Source organism: Loxodonta africana, chromosome 5, assembly GCF_030014295.1.
Source record: "Loxodonta africana isolate mLoxAfr1 chromosome 5, mLoxAfr1.hap2, whole genome shotgun sequence".
In the NCBI taxonomy this organism is placed as follows: Eukaryota; Metazoa; Chordata; class Mammalia; order Proboscidea; family Elephantidae; genus Loxodonta; species Loxodonta africana.
The window spans coordinates 14,994,155-15,014,907 of record NC_087346.1 but is presented as its reverse complement, the minus strand read 5'-3'; the positions used below and the strand labels follow the sequence as shown (position 1 = coordinate 15,014,907).

At 46.3% G+C, this 20,753-nt stretch overlaps 1 protein-coding gene across 8 annotated transcripts in view; it reads left to right on the top strand.

Annotated features, from left to right (window-relative positions):
* The window catches only part of JADE1 (jade family PHD finger 1), a 63,547-nt gene that overhangs the window by 17,549 nt on the left and 25,245 nt on the right, over positions 1-20,753 (top strand). For 4 of the 8 annotated variants that reach the window (XM_064285322.1, XM_010590549.3, XM_064285321.1 and 1 more), the window contains exons 2-5: positions 2,720-2,797; positions 13,708-13,793; positions 16,965-17,122; positions 19,352-19,542. In XM_064285322.1, the coding sequence (XP_064141392.1) occupies positions 2,746-2,797; positions 13,708-13,793; positions 16,965-17,122; positions 19,352-19,542 (487 nt within the window). In that variant the 5' untranslated portion in view covers positions 2,720-2,745. The other 4 variants (XM_064285320.1, XM_023548668.2, XM_023548671.2 and 1 more) reach the window with 4 other exon arrangements.

The following is a 20,753-nucleotide window of genomic DNA, read 5'->3' as shown; positions in this document are numbered from 1 at the left end:
ACCGTAAGTAACCCTGGGTGAGGTAAATCAGCTTGATGCCAGGGTTTAAGTACATTACACAGAGGAGAAAGTTCTGCTGTGTACTGACCCCCATTACTGTGCCAGCTTCTCTGGAGTACAGTACAGAATTCTTAACCTTCATTACTCAAGATCTTTCAGGGTGGATGAGAATGGAATTCATTAGGAGGAAAATACTATTTTTGCTCTTTTACTTGCATAATTTTGCTTGAGAGTGTACGTGTTTAGGAGCATCGTTCTATTTTGGCCGATGCTTGCATTTTTTTCATTTAGTGACTTGTTGAAGTGTTTTCTCTGGGCCTTGTGTTTGAGAGCTGGGAGGAAGGCATTTTGATTCAAAGAGATTCTAAGTTCTTCAAGCTATTCTGTTTAGGTAAATTTAAGTTACCTGAATCAAAGAAGAGGTAATAAGCATTTGTTTCCTTGTTTCTAGCTGGGAAGTGTTTTACTGGTTTCCTCAGCCTCTTATTCCATGTAGCTCTCACACCCGCTTGTGAGGTGGCAAACTCCTTTCTTGTTATGTTGCATCACACCCTTACTTTTAAGGAATCCCTCTTTTGGTGGCACATTCTAATATTAAAGTCCTTTGGTAGCATACTCTTGGGACGCTGAAGTTGATATTAGGAGTGAATGACCTTTTGGCTTTCCATTTTCTCCTTGTACTTCCTGATGGGTCCAAAGGGAAGCAGGATGCCCTCTCTAGAAAGTTGAGGAGAGTTTAGCTGTCAGTGGGTGTTTTCCACAGGGTGACAGGGCAGGGAAGACAGTCATTTCAATTTCAGGCCGGGAGTGACCACAGGTGTTTGTCAGCCATGGAGGCTTTTGGCTGGAGAGGGCTTGCCCAGGCCAAGTGATGGATTGCTGGGCCCTCCCTGAAAAGGGGAGGGTTGGGCTGTAGGACAGGGATCCCACCCACAGTACAAAACCCCAGCCTACCATGTGTGTTTCCTTAAGATAACTCCTAACTCAGATCAGGACTCATGGCCAGGCTTCCTCTTGGTAAATTTTTTAAAATGGATTTTGAAGAATGAGTTGGAAAACCAGAACTCACCAACTTTTTTAACTGGGTGAGTTTCTGAAATATAAAATATTGGAATCATAGGATTTTAGACTTCGTTGTTTGCCGCGCTCGAGTCGGCTTGGACTTACGGCGACCCCATGCACAACTGGATCAGACTGATACAATCCATGGCGTTTTCACTGGTTGATTTTTGGAAGTAAATCACCAGGCCTTTCTTCCTAGCTCTGTCTTAATCTGGAAGCTCCACTGACAGACGGGTGGTGGCTGCACTTACAGACTAGGGATCCAGGCATTAGAATGAATCCTACGGGTCTGTTTAGGAAGTGGGAACAGACTGCAATGTACAGTGCACTTTCTTTTTCTTTTGATTGCTCTTTTACAGGACATGTAGAGTGGAACATTGATTTTGTAAAAGATCCCTGTCTTGTTCTAGCACGGAGGTTCTCTACATTTTTCTCCACTCTGTTCCCGTGTGCCACCCTCCCAGTGGAGGTGCCAGTCATTCATGCTGTGATTCTCAATGAGGAGAGAGAGTGGGTGTGCTTTTCTGAGGGAGGGTGGATGCTGACAGGCTTCCATAGTTTTTCTGATTTGAAAAAGCACCCCTCCTTTATTGAGAGTCATTGTTCTGGCACTGAGATCAGGTCTCTGAAAGGTATCAAGGTGATCAGTACTTTTGGGAAAGCCTTTTCGATTTGTTTAGAGAGCTGCCCTGTGTGAATAGAACCACGAGATCATTTTAAGTTTGGTGACTGGCTATTCAATCAGTGCCCATGTCCATTGCCCTTTTTCCTAAATGCAGGCATTCAGTTACTCAGGTGTGGAGGCCCGTGACCATCAACTACCTGGAAGGAGTTGGCAGGGTGGGCTGGGATCTTTGCATACTGACTTCTTAGTTTGGCCACACCTGGTTGTACCTGTCCTGAAAGGAGTTAGGGCAAAAGTAGTGGAAACAGCATTAGGTGTGGAATTAGAAGCTCCCTGCCCACAATGTGACCTTGATCAAGTTGCTGCATAACCTTTTTTTGGCTTCAGTTTCCTAATGGGTAAAAGGGAGGTCTGGATCAGCCCTGTATGGTGTCTGTGGTCCCTTCCTGTTACAGGATTTTGGGGTTCCAGCTGTGGATAGATGGGGGGAGTGGGGATGGAGATGGCTAGAGGAGACGTTTGTGTTACCTTTTTGTTCCTAGAACTCTAGATTATTTGGCTTTTAGGAGTATTTTAGCAAAATTTGCCTGAGAAGTGGAATTATGCCCAGAGCAGAGTAACTGTTCACACCTTCGGGCACAGCGCCCATCTCCCCCCGCCCCACCAAGCCTGTAAGATGGGAATCTGTCTGTAGTGAGGAAGCATGGTGTTCATCGCGCCAGTCAGCTAACAGACTCCTTCCTAGATTACTTGTAGTGGCAATAATGTCAGGAATATAGAGAGAAGCCTGGCACGTTTCGGAAGACCTGGTGATACGTGACCGCCTTCCCCCTCCCCCCGTGTTTTTAACCTGCCCTGTTAATGATTGCACCTAATTATGTATCGATGGTTTTTTTCCTGTGTACAATTCAAATGCTACTTAAAGCTGTTTGTTTGCTTTTGTGTGCTGTAAATCCTGGGCTGCCATCTGAAGCACAACTTGATGATTGTGTATTATCATCTTGGGTTAAGTGCTGTCTCATTGCTTTGCAGGCTGCCTGCTGTTTCCCGGGGAGATCATGAAACGAGGTCGCCTTCCCAGCAGCAGTGAGGATTCTGACGACAATGGCAGTAAGTCCTGCTTTGTTGTGCTTGGAGCCAAACAAGGGTTTGGGTCAGTGTAAAAACATGATTTTTTAATGTAATGCTTTAAATAGCCAAGGCCCTCTGTGTATGAGGCAGGTCAGAGAAAGCCAAGGCTGGGAGAAACACATCTGAGTGTGAGCCTGCAGGTCTGTAACCAGATCTTTCCGGGGAAGGTGGACTGCAGGCGAGCATTCCTGAGGGTTCGTGTTTGTTACCCAGGGATGGACAGCCTGGCTCCAAGAGTCATGGGAGTGCCTGTTTTTCCTAAATATCATTATGGCACTTCACGGTTGCTCTTTATGAAAAGGAAACTTAATCAAAGCCAGTTAATTATTAACTAGTTCAACTTGATACATGGAGGTGGGGGGAGAGGGCTGCCTAGTGTGATGTGAAAATACTAAGTACAGGTTTTTAATAGGTCACGAGTCAGTGCACTTCACTTGATTTTTAACATGACTGTATTCAATATTACTACTGTCTGCCTCTCAGCTCTTTGGCAACCTCAAATTTTCACAGTGCAGCTGAGAACCAGAAAAGTTCGTTGGCTTCCAAGCAGTCAAAATAAATGTCACAGCGTCTGTGTATTGAGAAGCTCACAGACTACTCAGAGAGACCCTTCCCTCGGATAACAGAAGGGGATTTTGTACCTAGCACGGTGCTTGAGTTCCTGCCCCTTAGCTTATGTTTTGTGTTACAAATCAAACTCAGGAAGCCTTGAATGAATGCTTACTGTACTGTGTGATGGGAGAGGAACCTGCCGCTTTCCAGGAACTTGGCGTGAAGGGGGAGGCATCAGGGCCGTAGCAGAGATGTCTCTTGAAGTGCTGTGGAAATGTATATACATAGGTACAGATGCAGAGGAGAGGAGGGACAAGGAGACTGTAGAGGGGATGACAGTTGAGCTGGTCCTGAAGGTTGAATGGTTTGTAGGTTAACAGCGTTGTTTTTGGTGTTGAGCAGGTGGAAAGCTGCATACTAGAAAGCAGGGTTTTGGCTGCTATGGGCAGGTCACACAGACAGCCACGGGAAGCATAGGAGGGGACCAGAAACATGACAAACTGAAGAACTCAAACGTGGCATTTTGGTAACTGCTTCAGATACAGGTGTTGGAACAGTGAGAAATCAAATTCATGTTCAGGGGAAGGGAGTCAGGTTTTGGGGGTATGTGCCAAGATGGCAGTGAGGGCTGGGGATGGAGGAGGTAAGGGTTTGAGATGTTTTGGTCAGGCAGCAGGAGCCGCTGATGGAGGGGGTGAGCTGAGGGAAGGGGAGATACATGGAAGTAGGGGGCACAGAGGGAAGAAGTTGTCCACTTATTTCGGGGAGAGGCAGTGAGGCTCTGTGCCGGGGCAGGCTGTGCACACCGCTCACCGCAGCCCTCAGGGGCACCTTCTTCTGAGCTTCTGTGTCACCTGCTGTTTTACAGCCCTTACTAACTGCTTTCTCTAATGTCTACAGCTTTAGGCATTTTACTTTTTGAGGCAAAAACATGCTTTAGTATTTCTCCTTTGCCCCCCCCCCCCCCCCCCCCGCCCAGGTGCCTATCAGAGTGTCCTGGCAAGCCATAAGTACTCAACAAATGCTTACCACTTGCTTGAGTACAGAGCTTTGTCCTGGAGCAATTTGAGGAAAAAAAAAAAAAAAAGGTTTTTTAGGTTCAGAGTTAATCAGAAGGTTTCCTGAATTACCTCCGCATACTAAGGCGTCCAATAAAAGGCTACAAGATCTATCATTTTAATATATATTTTTGGCATTGAGCAACAGGTTTATGCTCTCATCCCGGCCTCGTCTTCCCCTTTGGAGAGCTTGGATGGAAGAGGTTCTCTTGCAGTCTTCTCTGTCATACCTAGAGCCGCCTTTCTGGACCTGCAGTGTGCAATAGGATGGAAATGTTCTGTATCTGCTAGTGTAACTGAGGAAATGAATTTTTAATTTTACTAAAATTTCATTAATTTGCCACGTGTGGCTGGTGGCTACTGTATTGGACAGCACAGCTCCGGACCCTGGCCAGTCTAGTCCCTCTTAGCTGTTCAGGGGCTCTGGTAGTTCGAGAGGCCCCAGAATATCAAGTGCTTCATCCAAAAACATATTTTCATCCAGAACTCTGGCTATAGAGGAGAAAGGATGAGAGCACCCAAAAAAAAAAACCCATTGCTGTTGAGTTGATTCTGACTCAGTGACCCTATAGAATGGAGTAGGACTGCCCCCTAAGGTTTTCAGGGAGCAGCAGGTGGATTCAAACTGCTGACCTTTCGCTTAGCTCACGAGCTCTCAACCACAGCGCCAACACCGAAAGTGTGTCCGTCAGAGTCACCTCATCTGCCATCATCTCTCTGAGGGACCATTTTCTTCCTTCTGATGTGTTCCTGTCTGTGCCCATCTCCTGAGGAAACCGGGGGAGGGGGTTAAGTATTTTTTGGATACCGGAGAGCTAACTTAGGCCGTGAAGCTGACTTCGTTGTAGCCCTCATCTAGACGTGGAATTGCGATGATGGTGGTAGGAAGAAGAGTGATAGCTCCTCTAAATGGCGGGCTGCCCTTGGGCATAAAGCTGGTTTAGTGTAAAGCATGTGTTGATGTTATGGCTGTGCTCCCTCAGCCTAGGCTTAATGATTTGGTAATTATGGTGGGTGACGGAAGTGGTAAACAAACAGCCCTCACTTAAGAGCCCCTGGAATTCCAGGCCTTAAAAAAATATGTACATGTCCACGCCACAGAGCACGCCCCCTTCCACCCTGCGTGAGAGCAGCTGATTTGCAGCCCAGGCCTCTCCCACCAGCCTTCTTTTTGAGTTGGAGCTAGTCCTTTTGTATAGGCCCGAGGTGTCTGGGAGTGGGGGGCGTCTTCTGCCCCTGCAGTCATTTCCACAGAAGTGAACCCTACCTCAGGAAGCTTGCCACACCCCGTCCTCCCTCATGCCAGTTCTGGGCACTCAAAAAGCCTTGCTTGCAAGAAGGACTGGGTGTGTGCAGTGGCCACTCTCCAGCCTCTCCACCCCATAGCCTGACAGAGTTTTGGCAGTGGCTCCCAGCCCAACGCAGAGCACCTCCAAGTGGAGGAGAGACAGCTACAGACGTCAGCATGGGGCCACAGCACGGCCCGGCTGGCCTCTGGGTCTGGAGCCCTTTGCTTTGTTTTCTGGCGTGGTCCAGGGGAATACCACTGTGGTATTTACAGTAGCGGACAGGACGAACATTTTCTGTGCCAGGTGCAAGCCCTCATCAAGCTGCAGTCATAATGGTTGAAGCCTCTCTCCAGGTGCCCTAAGGGCTGGCCCTGCAGTTAGATGGTGTAGCGTTGAGGGTGTTTGCAGGCTGCATTCTGTAATTGCCGTGCTCCTGGGACTGGGTGGCCCAGCCAGTCTCTGAAGTTATATACTATGCCAGGGTGTGGCTCAGGGAAACAGGCCCTTAATTTCCTGCATCCCAGCCCAAGGGAATGTAGAAAGGGGACCTACCATTCAGTATTTGCAAAACCTAAAGGAAGTTGCATTTTATCTTCAGTAAAGCTGCAGAGGCTAATTAAAGCATCAAGTGCCCTCGCTTTTGGCAGGAATTATATATTATTGGTAATCTGAGGCCAATTAGTAGCTCTGGTCAGTGTTCTTATATTTTTTGCCTATAAAAATAAGACAAGAATTAAGTAGTACTTAATGAATACTGTTCAACTGGCAAGTATATTCAAAACTTGGGGGTTTTGGCTCGGGCAGAGTACAGAAGGAGAGGGAATTCACTGTAAAGGGTGATTTTGTTTGATTTGCGTTTTTTTAAATGTGGTGCCTTTTGAAGACTGAGAGGAAAATTGGCTCCTTTACTTTTCTACAAGGAATGGTAAAGGTGTGAAGCAGGGCTTCCCTTTTCCTGCCTGCTTTCCTAAATTTCAGGGCTCTGTTGACCTCCCTATGGAGAGAAGGTCTTGGGTGTGGCTGGAGGGGCTGGAGACCAGCGCTGTGTTCGGTCCTTTCTGGGCACCTCATTTCCACACCTGTGCTGGGCCCAGGACCACTGCTGTCTTCCTCAGCTATCAGAGCTGTGCTCTGCGCCATCACCTGTGAAGGCAGAGAAGGGCGTGGAGTGAAATTCAAACTTGTTAATTTCGCAGCTTAGTATAATTGACGTAGGTCAGCGAGTGGTAAACCAGAAGTTTGGGGATTATGTGAGGACTCTTGTTCTTGGCAAATCTGCTGCAAGGGACCTCGTCAAGTGTTGAAAAGCAAAGATGTCGCCTTGAAGACTAAAGTGCACCTGACCCAAGCCATGGTATTTTCAGTCGTATCACATGTGTGCGAAAGCTGGACAATGAATAAGGAAGACTGCAGAAGAATTGACGCCTTAGAATTGTGGTGCTGGCGAAGAATATTGAATATACCATGGACTGCCAAAAGAACAAACAAATCTGTCTTGGAAGAAGGACAACCAGAATGCTTCTGGGAAGCAAGGATGGCGAGACTGTGTCTTACATACTTTGGACATGTTGTCATGAGGGATCAGTCCCTGGAAAAGGCTATCATGCTTGGTGAAGTACAGGGTCAGTGGAAAAGAAGAAGACCCTCAGTGAGGAGGATTGACACAGTGGCTGCAACAATGGGCTCAAGCATAACAACGATTGTAAACGTGGTGCAGGACCCGGCAGTGTTTTCATTCGGTGGCACATGGTGTCACTATGAGTGGGAGCTGACTTGATGGCATCTGACAACAACAGCTTGTTTTTCTGGGTTCTCTCTTGCTTTATTAACAGGCAAACAGTGAAAAGAGACCAACATTTTTAGTGGATGAAATACTTGTTCTGCTTTGGACCCCTTTATGTCTCACTGCATTTACTGGATCCCCTTACATTTTTTGGTAACTTGCTTTCCTTCTTGCAGTGATCTATTTTCTTCATGCAAGCCTTTAGTGGTATCTGTTTTGCATAAAAGTTAACCCTGCCCCTGGTTCTATTCATGTTTGGCTGTACCTTTAATTTGCCCCTTTTCTTCAGTCAGAGCCCTGGTGGCACAGTGGTTACGAGCTATGGTTGCTAACCAAAAGGTTGGCAGTTCGGACCTACCAGCCGTCCCTTGGAAACCCTATGCGGGGAGTTCTGCTCTGTCCTGCAGGGTCACTAGATGTGAACGGGTTTGGTTTTTGTTTTCTTCAATCAGTTGCATCTCATGACACCAAGGGATTGTGGAGAAGCTCATGAACTATGGGAATTTTGGTTCAAACACTGCAGAATGTATATTGTACCCATATCTCCTCAAAGATGCACAGAGATGGGTCTGCCTGTTATTACACCTGGCTGTGGCTTTGCTTTGACGTAGGCAGGCAGGGCATCTTCTGGGGCTCAGGAGCAACCAGCACAAAATGAACTAGTCCATAGATTAGTCTTCTCTTCTGTGTCTCTTGGACTTGGACCTCAGCAAGAGTGGTGGGTGACTATGAAACGTTTGTGTCGGTTGGTTGAAGGCCCAACTGTGTTTCAATATGTTGAAATGTTTTTGGCCCAGCTCTTTGTATGTATTATGCCTTTGTTAAACATTTTTGAAAGGTGGGAGTGAGTTGGGTCGTGGAACAACTCTGCTGCAGATGTAAGGGCAGTGGTAGGTGTAGGGTCAGCCCCTGATAAAACAGCAGCTGTATTAGAGTAGTCTTTTATAGTGCAGTTATCGGGATGAAGGGAGGGAAACTAATTACTTATCAAGCAAGTAGCCAATAACTGGATTAACTCTGCTTACTTTCAGAAGGGCATGTATATGGCAGTGTTTTACTTGTGCAGAACAGCATAGCCTTTAAGTAATGCCCAGGTGCGGACTGCAGCTCTGTGCATGGCTGCTGTGACATGGCCTACTGGTCCTAAGTGTCTTACTTTGTTAAGCTAGTTAATGCTCCCAAGAACACCTACATATTATTCAGTGTCCAGAAGCAGTGTCTGAGACAGAGGGAGATTCTCCATTTGGCCATTGTGAGCCTCTTCCGTAGTTTGAATTTGTGGTTGTTTGAACACCAAGACCGCTGTTCATTCTAATTTCTGAACCTCTCATGCACTGTACAGTCTGAGAGGCTTAACCACACACGGATATATATTAGATTCACTCTTGAGGTTTTTCTTTATTTAGAACTAGGGCAAGACAGCATGGCTATTTTTAATATTTCGAAGGCAGGTGTTCTAGGTGTCTGTAATAGGACCATAAAGTGGGATTCAGAATATGTTTTTGGGCAGGGGCCGTTTGCTCGAAAATGCTTATAATGCTGGGATTGCCCCAAAAGGTTCTGTTTTAATGAGGAAGGTAGGAGTTATTTAAAAAAAAAGGTTTTTTTTTTTTTTAGTGTTTAAGGTAAGATAGTTTAACATAAGATTGTCCTCCCTCCAAAACAGTGTACGTGTTAAGAATTTTTTAATTTGTCACTAGAGTGGACTTAAACTTGGTAATAGTCTTGTGTGTGGGTGATAAGGTGATTTTAGATGTTGTCACGTTTTCAGAGTTCCTAGCTCACTCTTCTGAAAACAAAACAAAACAAAAAGATAAAATTTTACTTGTAATATTCTTAATTTAGCTTATCGTTAAATGTTAGCACTCTGAAAACAAAAACAAAATATAGCAAAAGCCCAGTGTGATCTTAGCACACAATTTTCAGCATAACAAATGGCTGGTGTTTTGCTATAGTATAAATCACTGTTTTTAATCCTTTTGGTGTTTTAATACCTTCCCTTGGTTTGATTTTTTTTTTTTCCCCATCCCCCCTGCATACTTTCAAAAAAGTCCTTTATAAGGTAACTTGTAAAAGGATGCACTTTATTTTTGTTTTGATAATCTGAGAGCTTCTTGACTACCTGGGAGGTTTTTGGGGAGAACACTGTCTGTAGGGAGGGTTACAGGTGTAGTGATGTCACGACACGGTTTTAAGTCTTTAAGCCTGGATTTTAGGTGGATGTAGTTCCAGTCTAATGAGGAAGCAGTGTTCCTACCAATAGACCTGTAAGTGTATCATTTCTTTATTTTCCTTTACTTTATTTCCCTGATCTCAAAAGCGTATCCTCTAATAGGCAAATCGGGAGTATATTATCAGTGCTTGTGGTCTGCAGTTCTTGGGTTATAGTGATGGTTCGCGTTGAGCATGACTGACTGACTGATGGTGCTGAACAACAAACGACATGACATTTTTGTCCACTCCTCTTTTGCAACAATATTTATTGAGATTCTGCTGTATGCAAAGCACTGATTCAGGACTACTGCATATCCCAAGGAGTCATTCCGTGTCTGGTACTAATGGCTTTTGAGATAGTAACTGTTGCTGATAGGAGCAAGTACATCGAAAGGAAGAGATCACGAGCAGTGAATACCTGCTTCTGAACTTCCCTCTGATTTTTTGGTCTCCCATTCCAGATTCTCACCTGGTTCAGCTGCAGCGTCTAGGTTTGATATAAACCCGTGTGAAGTGAAATTGAGCATTTCCTTTTCCTTAACAGTTAAAGGCTGATAGGAAATCGTCAATTATTTCCAGTCAGTGATGATTTTAACTGCTTTATTGAGGAATAATTGACATATAGCGACTGCTCATGCTTAAAGGGCACAGTGTAACGTGCTTTGACATGTTTATGCACCTGAACTCATCACAGTCAAGAAGGTAAACATATCCATCACCTCCAAAGTGCCCCTTTGTAATGCCTCCCCCACCTGTCCAGTTAACTACTGATCTACTTCCTGTCACTATCGATTAGTTCGTATTTTCTAGAGTTTTATATAAATGGAATAATACAGTATGGACTCTTTTTTTTTTTTTTTTGCTTCTTTCAATCACCATAGTTATTTTGAGATTTATTCATATTGTCGGTAGCTCATTCCTTTTTATTGCTGAATAGTATTCCATTGTATGGGTGTAATCACAATTTGTTAATTCAGCTTTTCAGTAGATGTTTGGGTGGTTTCCAGTTTTGGGCTTTTATAAATAAGCTGCTAAGAACTTGCCTGATGTCAGCGATAATGTCAAATTAGCTTCTTTTCCAGTCTTTCCTTTTCTGCAAAGTGAGTTTAATAGGATTCATTTTTATTTCTCATCCTCCTTTTGAATTATATCAGCACTAGGTAAATTAAAAGGAAGACGAACAGCCTAGTTCTGGATAGACCAGAGTTTCTCTTGATTACTGCCAAATACCAAATTTGTGGCATCCCTCTTTTTAAAAGCAAACGTGGTGCAGATGCCATTTTTCAAGATTTAAAAGCAGTTCTAGGACAAGTTTCTAAATGATTTGTAATTACTTGGGTTGTGTTCTATGCCAGCAAAGCTGCAAGCTTCCTGAGCCTTGGAAACCACCTGGGAGGGGTCCTGACAGACCCCCAAGAAGAGGCGAAAGGGTCACAGAAACCAAGAATGAACAAACCTGTTGTTTCTGCTTTGACTGAAGAGTTTTTTCCCCTCTTTGTTTGCAGTGGAATAGCAGTGGAATGATTCTTTTTAAATTTCTGGTTTTGTTCTTTATCATTTATCTGTAGCACTTAGTAATTCCACGTACTTGGTCATCCCTTTCTGCTTGGCCCTCTTTTTCCTCCCTGAACCTTCTAGGAGTCTACCTAGATGTTGCATGTGCTCTTCCCCATCTTTCTCTTCTTTCAGGCTGTGCACGGGCTGGAAGGTGGCCGCCAGGATCTGAGGCCTCTCTAGGCATCGTGAGCCACCCAGCCACCTTCATCTCCAGGTTCCTCATTTGGCTTCTGACCTGCCCTTTTGCCGGTACTGACCAGAGTTAGAACTTCTGCAAGCTGGGCTCACCCCAGTGTGCCCGGAATATTTCATTCATTGTGGAGTGAAACATTCTTGTTCATTTAGAGTCCAAAGAGGCATAGTTATTTTTTTATTAGCAGGGTTTTCTAAAATATTTACTGAAAAGAGGCAATAGTATTGGCAGTGGGACCACCTGTAGGAAATCTAATTCTGGCTGACGTAAGAGCAGTCAGTCAGTGATCCAGGAACGGGCGTAAGAACTGGTGATCGAGGGTAGCTCTGTCATTGTCCACATCAGAGGGAAGCTTGGCAGCTCGCTTTAGCCTTGCCCATCGCAAATCTGATGATAAGCTTATGTGCAGAGTCTATATCTTAATGTCCCCAAGGTCTTGAGGGATTTTACTGGTAGAATGACTGTCCCTAAGAACTTGGGCTTTTATTTTGGGGGGTTTTGTTAACTTCTGGGAAGTGATGCATTTAGACACCGCAGGTGGTTATAAGGGCGGTTTCTGACCTCTGGCAGCTGTATGGTACCCAGAAATGGAGGAGGCTGTTACAGTTGTCCGCATAATGGGTCAACAGGAGGGAGCAGCAGGGATGGACAGAAGAGGGGCCGGGATTGTGAGGTGTGTGTTGGGGAGTTGAAGTGGAGTCACTGGGTGGCACAAACGGTTAAGCGCTTGGTGGTTCGAGTCCAGCCAGAGTTGGCTCAGAAGAAAGGCCTGGCAATCTATAGAAAAAAGAAAGCAGCCATCGAAAACCCAGTGGAGCACAGTTCTAACAAGTGTGATCGCCATGAATTGGAATTGACTCAGAGGCAAGTGGTTTGGGGAGTCGATCGTTGATTGGATATATTCCGAGTGAGAGGAGTCTATTGTGACGCTTAGATTTCAGACTTCAGGTAGAAATAGTGGTGATATTCACAAAGTAGGAATACAAGGAGAAGAGCAGGTTTTGGGTGAAATGCCGAGCTCAGTTTATATCATGCTGAGCGTGCAGACGTAAGGAACACCCTAAGGTTGATGTCTAATGCGAAGGTGAATACTGGGTCTGGAGCTTGGGTGGGAGGTTAGTGGCGGACTGTACGTATACCTGACCATCCCTCTGGGTTGCTAGCTTAGACGTGGGCATGGATGAGCGCTCCCTGGGGAGAGCATTTGGGGCGAAGAGAGTTAAGGAGAAACAAAAGTTTACGAGGCACATGGAAGAGGAGGAGCCTGCAGAGTGGGATGGCGGGAAAGAGAATTGCCTCTGAGGCCCAGTGGTTCAGGCAGGACAGAGCTGTTGGTGCGCACAGTTGCAGGCCTGAGAAGAGCTCTTACATGGTGGCAGTAAGGGGGGGCCTTGGTACCTGGTAGGCATCCAGTTTCAGCGGACTGGGGGTGTGTAGGTGGGAGCAGGAGGCAGATCACAGAGGATTAGAAACCTTTGGAAGAAAGGTAGGGAAAAGAGCCAGTTGGCGTTTTTCCAGGAATGTGGAGTAGCCACTTTTATTATTTATTCAGTTATTTTATTTTTGTGGAGTAGCCACTTTAAAAGGTTAGTTGGCTATAGCACTTAAAAGGCCTCCTCCATAGGTCTGAGGTTCCCTGTCCTGGAGAATGCAAATTGCTGTTATGTGTCGAGGGTGGGTTAGAATTTAGCAAAATGATCCTAGCACTTAGAAAGCTTAATGAAAAGTCAGTAAAACGGTTTCCAGTTTGTATTTGGAGCCCTGGTAGTGCAGTGGTTAAGAGCTTGGCTGCTAACCAAAACGTTGGCAGTTTGAATCCACCAGCTTTTCCTTGGAAACACGATGGAACAGTTCTCCTCTGTCCTATAAGGCAGCTATGAGTCGGAATCGACTTGATGGCGGTGGGTTTGGTTTTTTTTTTTAAACAAGAATTGCAGGCTTACGGATGAAGGCTCCGCTTGCACGGTGTCCTTACTGTCCTCTGCTCGTGTGTGCTGTACCTGCGACACCACATCACTGAGCCTCGAGCAGATCGCAGAGCTTGTTGGGCCTGCTTGGGGAGAAGAGTGTTTACACAAGTAATGGGGTTGGAGGAATTCTGTGCGAGAAGACTTGGGCCATCACATGTGGTGGCGCTGAGATGAGCCTGGATGAGTTGGGGTTCAACACAAAACAAGATGCAGTGAACACTCAGTGACCTGTGTAGTGTTTAATTGTTCCTGTTTGGATATTTATCTCTGTAGGCCTGTCAACTACTTGGTCCCAGAATTCCAGATCCCAGCATAGGAGAAGCTCCTGCTCCAGACATGAAGATCGAAAGCCTTCGGAGGTATTTCCCGAGTGCTTGTGTGACTGCATGTCCTATACGTGCGTGCATGAGCACACACTACAGACACACTCACCTGGCTGATTGATGCCTATCCTTGCACTCTTGGGCAAGGTACTGAACTGCTCGCTGCCTCAGTTTCCAAATCTGTAAGATGGGGATAACACAGGTGTGTACCTCATAGGATTCTTGTAAGGGTTCAGTGGGTTAATATATATAGGTTAATGCACACAAAGCCTGCGGATAGTTCCTGGCATATAAAAAGTGCTTAGTAAATATTAGCTATTAATTATATTCTTCTCTCCTTTTCTGTTCCATCTTCGCTGGCTCCCAACAAGTTTTCCTCTGGCCAGGAGATCAGCGAGTTCAGCTGCTGCCAGTCACTGCCAGCCTCAAGTTAGTTTTAGCCATGCATTCGTGGCTTACTTGGCAACAACCCAATGTTGTTCTGGGAGTTTTGTTTTGGGGATTACGCGTAAGGCTTTCCCCTTTCTTTCCCAATTTGTTTCTCATCTTATGCCACCCCTCCCCCCTTCCCCATACTTTGTTATTATTTATTTACCTATCTATCTCTCTCTCCTTAAATGGTTTTTAAGTGCATTTCTCTCTGCTGGCCTTTGTTGATCAGGGGGACCCTGCCAGTCCTGAGATTTGTTTTCTCTTAAAACCGCTGCTGGGTTCTGAGAATTTAAATCAGTGAAGAAAATGCATTTTAGTTGATGGCATTTTTCAAGTGAGCTGGTTATGGGAAAGAGTGTTTTCTGTTCAACCCTGTGGTTTTGCGCTCCCACTTAATAGGACGCCTTCAAAGACAGACTTCTGTAATAGGGGGCCAGGCAGGCCTTCTGTGGTTCTCAGACTGTGACGAGGAGCCAGGAGGGTGCCGCCTTGAGGCGTGAACAGGTGCTTAGCTGTGGAAAAGCCGCCGCCTCGAGGAGGCAGGCTGCATCTTGTAGTGTTACAGAAAACATCAAGGAGACACATAGATGTGAGGTCAGATGTTCGTGGGAAGGTGGCCTTTTTTTATCACCTTGATTTATTTAGTCCAGATCTTTCGTCCTTTTAAGCCTATGGTGCCTCCTTTTCTGTGGCATTGGATGGCTCTCCTGCTCTTTATTTCTTCTGTAAGCCCCTGTGCTGCCTCCACGGTGGCGTGGTATTCACAGTGCACTCCGGTGACCTCAGCGCAGGGACACAGGGTGCTCTGACAGGGAACTGGTGTCTGGTCTGATGGGCACTGGTACCGCCCTTCCAGTACCTGCTGGCAGCCAGGACGGCTGAGCAGCTCACACGGCACACTGGCCTTGTCCCTGACATGTTTCTGAGTTCAGCCCCAAGTTCAAATCACTTTACACTTAAAGGACTAATGTTGAGCTCTGCCAGGGACTCGAGAGCTTAGGTCCATTTGAGGGCATCTCTTTCAATTTGTGATCAATCTTTCATCTGAGTCTTCAATTAAAGGAGGAGGGGGGGCTGCCCTTTCTCATCTTCTTGCTTCAGTTTGATTTTCCTTCTTCTTTGGCAAACTTTTTTTTTTTCTCCTTTTAAAATATGATTGGGATGTCTTTTTAACTGATTTGCTTTATTGAAGGTGTAGACCTGTGACTTAGATTTGAAAGACCTTTTCTTCATGGGGGTCGGCGGGGTGGGGTGGCTCTGAAGTTAAAGTGGGTGCCTGCTGCAGGTGGTGCATTGCTTTAAGAGGGAGCCTGACCTTACTTGTGGTTTTGTGGAAGGTGGATGGCCAGGTTCTTGCTTATCACTGGGACGTTAGAAATGTGGAGTGGCACGCTGGGGAACAGACAGTGCCTGGAATGGCAGGCTGGAGAAACGGCCTTTTGATTCAGACACTGCCCCAGACTTTATTATGGTGAAGTTTATTAAAGTGATCACCGCCCTGCAAAGCCACCAGGAAAAACAAATATGGACCTGTTAGGAGGCATATAATGTGAACTGTGCTTAGCAGCACAAGAAAGAACTCCCTGTCCTGAGAAGAGAGAGTTCAGCATTGTGGCTTGTGTAAACAGAGAGGGTAGCTTACAGATGCAGGCTCCCTCCATGCCAAACACAACTTTTGGCTGGCGCGAGTGCCAACGTCAGAGCTTCCTTATGTAGCCCTGAGATGTGAGTGGGCTGAGGACAGGCTGGAGAGGGAGTCGGGTGTGCAGCCGGCTGCAGACGGGGCTGTACTTGTCTGTGTCTGCCTGGGTTTGGGCCCTGTTTTCTGTGGGTGCCACAGGTTGACGAGCCTGCAGAGGGGCAGGCGTGGGGAGGGCCGCCTTTCCTGTGGTTTTCTTCTTTTGATCTTGGCTGGGGAATTGAGTAGCTCTCTTGGCAGAGGGGTACATTTGAATCTTGTGAATCTGTTTGACTTTGGCAGGGTGGGGAGAGGGTAGTGGCTTACTTTCTTTTTTCTTTTTTCCTGTCTCCTCTCCCCACAAATACAGCTTCCTATGTAGAAGTTATGCCAGGTGAAGGTGTGCAAATGAGGCGTTCTTTGCAGGCCTGTTCTCTGACTTGGCCCTTCAGCCATTGGTCGTTACTTCTTTCCCAGGTTTTTTCCAGGCGTGGTACTCCTGCCTGGTGCTAGCCAACTGGGACCTTGACCTCACCTGTACTTTGTCATCAGCCCCAGTGCCCTGGGAGGCAGGGGGTGGGTGGTGGAAGTTCGAGTAAGTGTTGAACTGAGCAGAATATAGAAGATGAGGCACTGGTGGTTATAGAAGGTTTTGGCTTGGAGTTGTTACAGGATTAGTGGAGTTTATTCCTAAACATTTACCGAAAAGAGCACCCTCGAGTGAAGTCTCTCCCTCTGAGGACTTTCAGCTACGTGTTTTCAGCAGTCCTCCTGGTGACTTGACAGTTCTTAGAAGTTTTTCAGAGAAGGACTCTAGGTAGGTTTTGTCGTTGTAACTGTTGGTGTTCTTGTTGTAGACACCGCGTTGCCTTGTGGACCAAGGGAGTGACAGGGTAGTGATCTGTTGCTGCTGCCCCTCAGCCTGAGTGAGGCAAAAGGCGTATCAGGCTAAGTGTTTTTCTGTAATAGGTCAGATATGTTTTATGTCGATTCAGTGACCTTGTTACATGGCAGCTCAATGGTTACCCTGCAGCTGCCAGAGCTCCGAATAAGAATGCAAATATCCAATGTCAGTGTCCCTTTCTTTCCCTTTCCAGGTGTTTAGGACAGACCTGATCACGGCTATGAAGTTGCATGACTCCTACCAGCTGAACCCGGATGAGTACTATGTGTTGGCAGATCCCTGGAGGCAGGAGTGGGAGAAAGGAGTCCAGGTGCCAGTGAGCCCCGGGACCATCCCTCAGCCCGTGGCCAGGTAGAAAATCCCCCAAGGAGAGAAGTGGCAGCCCTAACCCCCCTAGCTTTTCATTCCTGACAGCTGGCGGGGGATTAACGTTGCCGAGAAGAAAGTGTTTTTGAGTTAGCAGCAAAATAATATGAGGCATGAAGTGGAAATAGCACACCTCAGGCTCAAAGGTAGTGAACTTGAGGCCATGGACCTCTGAATGCAACTTTACAGCCGTCTTGGGAAGGTGCTGCTCTCATAAGAGAAAAGGGCAAATTCCAAGACATTCTGGGAAGGACTGGTGGGGGGAGGGAAATATGGATGTTCAGATGGCTGCTTCCTCTTCCTGTACTTGCTTCCTCCCCATGATGACTTTTAATTTAGAGAGGGGCTCTCCTGGAAAAGTGTCTGGGAACCAGGAAGGATGGCTTCTTGGCTGCCACAGTGGTTCATTTCACCTTTGGAGGAACACAGGTGTGAGGAGGCCCACCAGGATAGGTTATGTGGAAAGGGGGACTATAGAGGAGAAATTTATTTTGTGAGTTTTCCATGGATGGACCTCTTACCAGTTGTTTTTGAGGTGCTTCTTCTGGATTTACTCACAAGTCCCATGTCCCATGAAGGGTCTCTGAGAGGCAGGTGCTTGCCAACTCCCGTCAGAATAATACTGGAGCTGGTCTGCTCATTTCCTCACCATCCAGCTTTGCTGACCTGGAGGCCCCTCTTAGGGAGAGCACTGAGCGCACTCTGCGCCCAGCTGGCATCTGGCCTCTGCCATGTTGTTGGCTGTCTGCTTTGTGAAGTGGTCTTGCTCACTGCTGCTCAGCATGGACTGAATTTACTTCTCTGCCCCCTCACCCCCTTTGTGCCTCTTCAAGCACTTGAGATGATCGACTTTGATTGTTGTCATTTTGCTGTGAGGAATCTGTCCAGTGGTAAAAAAAAGAGTCCGTGTCTCACTGTGGTCCATCATTAATCTGCAGGCTTAAATGACCAATCAGAAGCACCAGGACAACCTCCGTAGGCTGTCAGGAGAGTGGGCTTTTTCACTGGGCTCTGCAGGGTAAACAAAGTATATTTACCTTAGAGTCTACAACTGAGCTGCAGCACCAGCTGTTCCAGCACTGACGGCCTCTACAGAAATTACGTGATAAATCGCTCAATTTCAATTAGGAGCCCAGGAAAAAGGATGTAAGAATTAACACAATTCGTGGGAATTTTCAGCTGAAGTCCTGCTCTTGGTTGAATAGGAGAAACGGATCTCTTCAGTTTTCCCATCTCATTGCAGTATAGACAAAAATTGCTCTGTTATCGTGAGAGTGATCGAAACACTTAGACAAACTCCTTTGGGCAACTGGTACTAACGCAGACTGTTAAACACAGAGAGATGTGGAGGAACTTGGTGGGCGTGTGGGCCTCTGATTCTGGGTGTGTGCTTTTAGGATGAGGGCCCTTCACTCCAAGTCAAGAGATTTGAACTTGTCGTGCCATCACTGATTCTGAGCGGTGGGAGGTGGGAAGCACTTTTCTCTGGGTGTTAGGCTTGGGGAGAGCGCTGCCTTGTAAGGAGAGCATGTGCCTGCTTCTTGGGACCATAGTTTATGTTGGGAGAGTCCCCTTCTTGGCTAGGACTGGTTCCTAGCTTCCTCAGTAATGGCCAAGGCCTGGCTTTCTTTTCTTCTTTATTTTAAGATCAGCACCAGCAGGTTTCTTCTCTAGTTCCCTGTGCCCTAACGTGTGTGCCCCTGCTTGTGGCCCGAGTGGCTGCTTTGCCTCCTCGCATGTTCTCTGCACAGCCTAGTGTGTCAAGCCATCTGGTTCTAAACGGCCTCCAGCAGGGATGGGCGGGCCTGACTAAAGGAAAGTGACTTAATGGGTAGCCCATGTCACTTAGGGGTCAGTGTTTTTTGGTGTTGCCAGCAGGCCAGAGAACTGCTGCCGTAGAGAATGCAGGGCACCGTGGCCTCCTGGGAAACCAAGAGGCAGATGCTGCTGGCTTTGAAGACTTGTGCAGTGTTTTCTCTTGTATCTATTTCCATTTTAGAGGCTTTGACTACTTCTAGTTAAAGTTCTATTAGCAGTGACATGAAGGCTTTAAACCTATGCTTTTTATATTATCCAGGGCTTCTCCTGTGGTGGCTTTTGGGTGACAAGATGGGGTTTTGAGGGTTGGAGGAGGAAACTGCACCCGGGGCCTTCTCACAAACTTCCTTTTATATGGCAGAAAGGGTAACCTGGAGGCCTTGTGTTCTTGTGAAGTAGGGTCGTGTCTGAAGAGAAGTCCCTCATGTTTATCAGGCCCAAGAAATACATCGTCTCCTCGGACTCTGAGCCTCCCGAGTTGGGCTATGTGGACATCCGAACACTGGCTGACAGTGTGTGTCGTTATGACCTCAACGACATGGATGCTGCGTGGCTGGAACTGACCAATGAAGAATTTAAGGAGATGGGTGAGAGACTACATATATATATATATATATTTTTTTTTTTTTAATAATTTTTATTGTGCTTTAAGTGAAAGTTTACAAATAAGTCAGTCTCTCACATATAAACTTATGTACACCTTACTATATACTCCCACTTACTCTCCCCCTAATGAGTCAGCCTGCTCCCTCCTTCCAGTCTCTTTTCATGACTGTTTTGCCAGTTTCTAACCCCTCTACCCTCCCATCCCCTCCAGACAGGAGATGCCAACACAGTTTCAAGTGTCCACCTGATACAAGTAGCTCACTCCTCATCAGCATCCCTCTCCAACCCATTGTCCAGTCCAGTCCATGTCACATGAGTTGGCTTCAGGAATGGCTCTTGTCCTGGGCCAACAGAAAGTTTGGAGACCGTGACCACCGGGATTCTTCTAGTCTTAGTTAGACCATTAAGTCTGGTATTTTTTTTTTTGAGAATTTGCGGTCTGCATCCCACTGTTCTCCCGCTCCCTCAGGGGTTCTCTGTTGTGTTCCCTGTCAGGGCAGTCATCGGTTGTGGCTGGGCACCATCTAGTTCTTCTGGTCTCAGGATGATGTAGTCTCTAGTTCATGTAGCCCTTTCTGTCTCTTGGGCTCATAATTACCTTGTGAACTTGGTGTTCTTCATTCTCCTTTGATCCAGGTGGGTTGAGACTCATTGATGCATCTTAGATGGCCGCTTGTTAGCATTTAAGACCCCAGACGCCACATTTCAAAGTGGGATGCAGAATGTTTTCTTAATAGAATTTATTTTGCCAGTTGACTTAGATAGAGACTACATATTTTATTATTTTATTAAATAATGCTGAATAGAGGAGCACTTTAGGCATATTAAAAAAAAAAAAAACCCAAACCTGTTGCCGACTCAGGACCACCACAGGTGTTACAGAGTAGAACTGTGCACCATAGGGTTTACCTGGCTGTAATCTTTACAGAAGCAGATCACTAGGCCTTCCTTCCATGGTACTTCTGGATGGGTTTGAAACACCAAGCTTTCACAAACCATTTGTGACATCCAGAGACCTATTTAGGCATACTAGGTGGTAGTAAAACTCCTCATTCCTAGGTGAAGCTAGTTCCATCATAGCTTCAGTTAGTGTCAGAATCAGTGGCCCTTTTTTAGAGATGAACTTGTTTGAAGATGGCAGATGTGTTGAGATGGACTCAGAGCCTGCATGTGGCTCAGGAGACAAAGTGGT